General features: G+C 47.1%; 1 protein-coding gene across 1 annotated transcript; it reads left to right on the top strand.

Moving 5' to 3' along the window:
* The first annotated feature begins 3,187 nt into the window (after positions 1-3,187).
* MPZ (myelin protein zero) lies at positions 3,188-7,214 on the top strand. The gene is given in 6 exon segments (XM_060088352.1): positions 3,188-3,254; positions 5,601-5,767; positions 6,010-6,223; positions 6,466-6,601; positions 6,759-6,819; positions 6,921-7,214. Coding segments are annotated over 6 exon segments (939 nt in total).

The following is a 7,214-nucleotide window of genomic DNA, read 5'->3' as shown; positions in this document are numbered from 1 at the left end:
GCTCAGCCCTAGTTCCGACTCTTCGCAGGTCTCCTGTGCGCAGTTAGTCTCTGACCCCGCCTCTCTCAGCGGACTTGTAAAAAGTGACAAGTTTTTCGCAGAGCTGCCGCTGGCTCAAATTCTGCAGTCTACGTTTTACCTTTTTGTTTTTAGAGGTGCTTCACAGGTAGCACCTCTAAAAACACACTCATTTTTGTTTAGCACCACAAAGCAGAGGACTTACCCAGATTCTTCACTGAGGACTTCTCAGTCTAGTTTCACGCCTTCCTCCTCCCAGGTGGGACTAAAAAGTATTATAGGGTGACTGAGACATGCAGGGAAAAAGATACTTTCGGCTTGCAGCAACATGGATGAACCAAAAGATTATCATACTAAAGTAAGTCAGAAAGAAAAAGACAAATAACATGATATCACATATATGTGGACTCTAAAATATGGTACAACTGAATTTATTTACAGAACAGAAACAGACATAGAAAACAAACAAACATAGATACCAAAGGGGAAAGGAGGAGGGATAAATTAGGAGTTTGGGATTAGCAGATACAAACTACTATGTATAAAATAGGAACCAACAAGGTCTTACTGTATGGCACGGGAAACTTATTCAATATCCTGTAATAAACCATAATGGAAAAGAATATGAAAAAGAATATATATATGACTGAATCACTTTGCTGTATACCAGAAATTAACACAACTTCGTAAATCAACTATACTTCAATTAAAAAAAATTTTTTTTGTAAAGATACTTTGGGCTCCTTCCCATTCTTATGTGACCGTCTTCACCAATACAGAGACAGTGCACTAGTTGAGATCCGTGGGGGAGAGAACCTCTCAGAGCACCATTTCCGAGGATGCGGAGGTTCCTCTAACCACCTCGATTAGCTTTATGTCTCACAGTTCCTGGGCTTGAGCTGCTGCATGAGCTAGATGCCCACTAACCAAAGACAACGCTCCCTTGTTCCTTGTTTCAGGGCTATGTGGGTGACACCCACTGCCAGAAGAACCTGGGGTAGGGGTGGGGGAGAACTCGCTTTGATTTATATACATAAAAACAGTTTTGAGGAACCCAAGCACAGCAATCACTTCTAGAGCACTTATAACATAAGGGAGAAAACAAGCAAGTGGAAAGGAACGGAAAAGCGCAAAAGTTCTTGAGCCTCTTTTGAGGAGGAAGGGTGAGGAGAAGTGAAGCAGACAGCCCAGAGCAACTCCTGTTCAGCAATAAAAACATATTCGTTACATTAATATTCAGATCTTATTTATATTTAGCGCTTATGTACTTTTCCTTTCAGGACTTAAATAGCACAGATTCATTTATTTCTGCATCAAATGAATATACTATTTTGCATTTCTATAATGCTGGCAAAGAAAGCACTTTAATAAACTTCTGGACTGGAAGGGACCTTACAGGCTCTCCAACCCGATTTTCTCTCCAGTGCAGGAATCTCCTCTGTAGTGCTGCTGACAGCTGATTTTCAAAAGTGTGTTCTAACACATTCGATAATGGGTACCTCAAAAAACAAGTTTCATTTAGTAAACAATTTAGTCATTAGGCAGTTGTTACGTTAAAATACAGTTTTCTGCTATTGATCTTCCAGTCATTGATCTTGCTTTGGCTCTTGGAAGCTTCACATTAAAAAAATCCAATGAATGCCTCTTTCACTTAGTTCTTCAAATGTTTCACTAACGTATTTGTCTTAAAACTCAGCTCTGACCATGTAGACACTCCCATTCCTAACCCCTAATACCATCCCCAAACCATCAGCAAAATTCTTATGATGTACAAAATTAAATCCACCCCTTTAGTCTGTCATTTAAGGCCCTCCACAAACTGGCTTCAGCTTTCCTGTACAGACTCCTTTCCTCTCATGCTTGCTCAAGATGCCCCAAATCGAGTAAAAATGGAGGACACCAGATATGCCCTGAATATTCCCAAAACTTCACAAACCTACCCATCACACACACACACACACACACACACACACACACACACACTTTCTTATCTCTTTGTCTTTGCTTTTGTTGTTCTATATGCCTAGATACCCTCACTGCCAATTTCTCCTTTTCAAAATGGCATGCATCCTTAAAGGTTGGTCCACATCTAATATTGCCTTCTAGACATGACTCCCCCTTCCTCTGAACTTCATTTATTAAATGAAAGTTATTGATATTTTTGTGTTTAATCTCTGTTACATAACTTAATTTTCCTAATGTAGCTCTATGTGCCCTCACTTATACTCTCAGCACTTTGTTCCTCAGTCTGCTATACCAAGCATCATGGTTTATTATATTTCATTGTTAATGGGTTTGTCCTCTGATTCTCCCCAAACTAAAATTTGAACTCCTTGAAGGAGGATCTTAATTTTTATTCCTCTTTCTATTACTCACATACCCACATATTCACATACTCATATATGTAGCTGGCTGGCACTCAATATAATTTTGTTGCCTTGCTCTTAACTGAAATGGACTTAAACTGCAGCATGAGGCAGTGAAGGACTTCCTGAAAAAAAGGGAAAGATCAAGGTATTCTTCCCTGGGTATTTTCCCATGGAAAAAAAGTTTTTTATCTGGAAAGAATCACCCAAGATGCAGAGAGATAGGAAAAAAAAAAAAGACACCCAAAGGACTTGGTCATCTCAAGAAGCCTGTAATGCAGCCCATAGTAGTGAAGATAATAGGGATATCCTGTTTTGAAAGTTCTCTGGGGGAAACCTGCCTCTAACTCCTAGAGCTCTAGGGGAGCCACTCTCAGGCATGGAGGCTAGGGAGGTATCCCTTTTCATAGCCTTAGGATTCAGGTTCCTCCGCCCATCTGTCCCTCAGAGAAATGTGTTTGTGTCCCTTTTTCTGTCCCTCTCCCTCACCCCCGACCCCGACATTCCAGCCTGGGGCAGGGGGAGGCCAGCAGACACAAAGCCCTCAGTGTATGGGGTGGTATGTGTCCCCCCCACCCCTCCACCCAGAGGACACAATGCCCCTTCTGCTCCCTGCGTTCTGCCCCCCTCCTCACCACCTCTCAACTGCACATGCCAGGCTGCAATTGGCTACTGGCTCAGGACAGCCCCCTCATACTGGGGCCCTGGGGGATTTTAAGCAGGTTCCAGGAACCCCCGCTCAGTTCCTTGTCCCCCACTCTCCCAACCCCGCAGACGCTCCGGGCCCTAGGCCTGCCCCAGCTATGGCTCCTGGGGCTCCCTCTTCCAACCCCAGTCCTGTCCTGGCTGCGCTACTCTTCTCCTCTTTGGGTAAGTTGAGCCACCCCAGTCTGGGGGCCCCGGGGCTCAGGTTGTCTCTCAGCAACCTTCCCCCAGCCTTCGCTGTGCTCCTCACTGCAATCAAAGAAAGAGTGAGCAAGAGCAGGAAGGTGATATTCTATGCAGAGAAAAAATATATATATAGTTTGGAGGGAGGCTGTAACGGTAAAGGTGTTCTGTGAAGGGAAAAGGGGAGAGAGTGTAGAGAGCTTCCCTGAGGTGGACCTGACTGCACCCGGGTTGGAAACCAGTAACATGCCCCCAAAGCGGTGGTGAAGGCCTAGTAGGAAGCAATGTTAGAGCTGGGTAAGGAACATGTTCAGACATCTGGGTTCTTGTCCCTACTCATTCCCTAGTCGTGCAGAAGGTACCTTAACCTTAGTTTCCCTGAAGAGAAAAGTCAGGGAATGTGATCTAAGGAAGGAGCCCAAGGTTTGTGATCCCAACTCCTCTGATCCTTTGTCTCTTGGTGCCTCAGTTTCTCTCTGTGGATCTGTTGTCCGTTATGTGGGTGAACAGAGTAGAAGGGAGGTTCTATGAGATTCTAGGGTCTTGTCTCATCCAAAGCTATCTTCCACATAAGTTGACCACCCCCTTCCTTGCCCCACGGCAGATGTTGGGTGAGGAAGAGAAGTTCAAAGCAGAGTTATCTGAATGGATTGTTCCCTTCTCCAAACTGCCCTGAAGCCTAGTGCAGTGGGTGAGAAGTAGGGCAAATGGGGGGAGGGGAGGAAGGACTGGTTAGAATGTCTGAGATTCTCTGCTGTCAGCTCCTTGAGTCCTAAACCTAGAAGCTAGACTCTTCTGGACTGTACTGGACTATTCAGAGGTATCCTGAGAAAATGTTAAGGATAGGGAGTTGGAGAAGGGCATGGTGAGGGAAATGGGGAGAGGGGATCTTGAAGTATAAGACGCAGAGAGAGATCTGTCCCACTCATAGCACCACTGAACAGAGCTGAAGGGCAGTGGTTGATATTTGAACAGGAGGAATAGAAGTTAGATCCAATGAATAACCTTCCTTGTTACATTTGGGATACCCAAGAAGGCTCAAAGGCTGAGTCCCAGGAGGTGAGTCACTGGTATTGCATGCTGAGGTGGGAGATTTGGGACTATGGACCACAGGCAGGGGTGTGGGGGGCAGTGAGGGGAGGGGAGGCATGAGCCCCCAACATTGGTCAGTGGTCAGACAATGGGTCTCTATTTATTTGGTTGCTTCCTCCCCCTCCCATAGAACAAAAGGGTCTACAGTTGCCCCCAGCCAGGGCCAGCCCACACACATAATCTCCCTGGAATGGCCTTGTGTGGGTGAGCCTTGGGAGTGGCACTGGGCCGAAATGGCCAAGAGGAGGGTGAGGAGGGTCAAACCAGAACCACAAGGGGCTCAAATGCAGAGTCATCTGAGCTTTGGGCTTGGGGGTCCTGCTCTGAATCAAGCTTCCCCTGAGAGGGATATGAGGTCCTTCCCTCCGTGACCCCCCCCCCCCAGTCAAGAGCAGCTGTATGGCAGTCAGGGATTCAGCAATGAAAACAGCTGGGTCAGGGAAGAAGACTTACATTCTCTAGTTATCTTCAATTTTTCTGCAAGACATTTGAGTTTGTTGTACTGTGAAATACTATGTAGCTGTTAAAAATAATATTGATCTGTACGCATCCAAGTGGAACACTCCCAACAGATACATATATTCTTTTTATACATATGTTCTTAAGCAAAAAAAAAGTAGATTATAATGCAATGTATGTTAAAAAAAAAAAAGAAAGAAAAGAAAGCCCAGAGAAAGAAGCTATTTCTTATAAGTATATGTGTATCTTGAGTTTATATTGAGTCTGACACATAGAAAATGGTTACACATTAAACTGATAACATTGGTAATATCTGGGAGGGGACTACAGGAAAGGAATTGGTCAAGAGAGACTTTATCTCTCTTTATCTCTATTGCTTGAATAGTTACAAGAAGAATGCACTATGTGTTACCTGTATAATTTATAATAAGTTTTAAAAATTGTAAAGCCTGCATCTAAGGGATAGCTTAAGAATTAGATACTGACCCAAAGGGAAAGTTAGACTTGGAGACAGAATTCAACTTCTGGAAGTCCTCAGGAGAATTCTGGTACTGCTGATTTCATTTCCTCTATGAACATGCTGAAGAGCTTGAACCAACATAGCATTTCCTCTCATCTATTCAATTAGGCGAGACAGACCTGGACCTCAGAATTCGTCATTTCTGTCCCAGTCTTTTCTATGGCCTCTGACTCAGGCTTGACTTCCTATTGATCTCACTTCCTCTATATCTCTTTTTGGGCCCACATGTGCATCTGATTCCCCCTCTATGTTTGCAGTGCTCTCCCCAGCCCAGGCCATTGTGGTTTACACGGACAAGGAGGTCCACGGTGCTGTGGGCTCCCAGGTGACCCTGCACTGCTCCTTCTGGTCCAGTGAGTGGGTCTCAGATGACATCTCCTTCACCTGGCGCTACCAGCCAGAAGGAGGCCGCGATGCCATCTCGGTGAGTGCCTGGGGGGAATCCTGAGATTGTATAACAGAAAGGGTGCTTCAAAGAACCACAGAAACGAGAACTTGGGCTAAGGAAGGGGAAATCCTTTATGAGCCATAACCCCATCGTTGGCAAGGTAAGTGGCAGTCTTTGTCACACTGACTAGGGCTGAACCCCTTCCCAGCATTACCCTCACCAGCCCAGAATCCCTCACCTTGAAGCTAGAAATACATGCTTCCCCTCATTCCTCATAGATCTTCCACTATGCCAAGGGACAACCCTACATCGATGAGGTGGGGACCTTCAAAGAGCGCATTCAGTGGGTAGGGGACCCTCTCTGGAAGGATGGCTCCATTGTCATACACAACCTGGACTATAGTGACAACGGCACTTTCACCTGTGACGTCAAAAACCCACCAGACATAGTGGGCAAGACCTCTCAGGTCACGCTCTATGTCTTTGAAAAAGGTGTGAGAGGAGGTGGGATGTGGGTATGGGAGGGAGTTCAGAGAGGGGATCGGGCCTCCCTGAGAGGCTGGGGGAAGGGGCAAAATGCCGGGGCTAATGCCCCTCAGGCTCTGGGAGAGTGGGCAGAAGGCAGCCTTGGTTGGGATGTCTTACAACCCAAACCGTAGGGAATAGGTGTGGGGCTAGGAACCAAAGATACTTGTCCCTGCTCATTCCCCCACTTCTTTTCCTTCCCCTTTTAGTGCCTACTAGGTACGGGGTGGTGCTGGGAGCCGTGATCGGGGGTGTTTTGGGGGGTGTTCTATTGCTGCTGCTGCTTTTCTACCTGATTCGGTACTGCTGGCTACGCAGGCAGGCGGCCCTGCAGAGGAGACTCAGGTAAGGGGCGGAGCCGACTCCCCTTCCCCAACCCACTACTCCCCATCTGGGCGGAGACTAACCCAATGGGTGGGAGGGCCAAAGGGAAAAGGAAGCCTTGACCCCTCCGTGAGGGGCTCCAACAGGGCCAAATCCATAGCACCCCCTTTCCCTGCAGTGCCATGGAGAAGGGGAAATTGCACAAGTCTGTGAAGGACTCGTCGAAGCGCGGCCGGCAGGTTAGCGGGACTTGGGGTGCCTCCGGGCAGCAGTCAGGGGCAGGATGGGAACAGTCAAGCCCCACCAGACCGGTGACTGATGCGTGCACTCCTCCCCACAGACGCCAGTGCTGTATGCCATGCTGGACCACAGCAGAAGCACCAAAGCTGCCAGTGAGAAGAAGACTAAAGGGTTGGGGGAGTCTCGCAAGGATAAGAAATAGCGGTTAGCGGGCCGGGCGGGGGGTAAGGGGTCAGGGGCCGAGGTTTCCAAAGGCTCTCAGATGGTGGTCATAGAGATGGAGCTACGAAAGGATGAGCAGAGCTCGGAGCTCCGGCCTGCTGTCAAGTCCCCCAGCAGAACCAGCCTCAAGAACGCCCTCAAGAACATGATGGGCCTGGACTCAGAAAAGTGA

This window comes from Mesoplodon densirostris, chromosome 2, assembly GCF_025265405.1.
Source record: "Mesoplodon densirostris isolate mMesDen1 chromosome 2, mMesDen1 primary haplotype, whole genome shotgun sequence".
In the NCBI taxonomy this organism is placed as follows: domain Eukaryota; kingdom Metazoa; phylum Chordata; class Mammalia; order Artiodactyla; family Ziphiidae; genus Mesoplodon; species Mesoplodon densirostris.
This window is presented reverse-complemented; position numbering and strand designations above follow the sequence as displayed.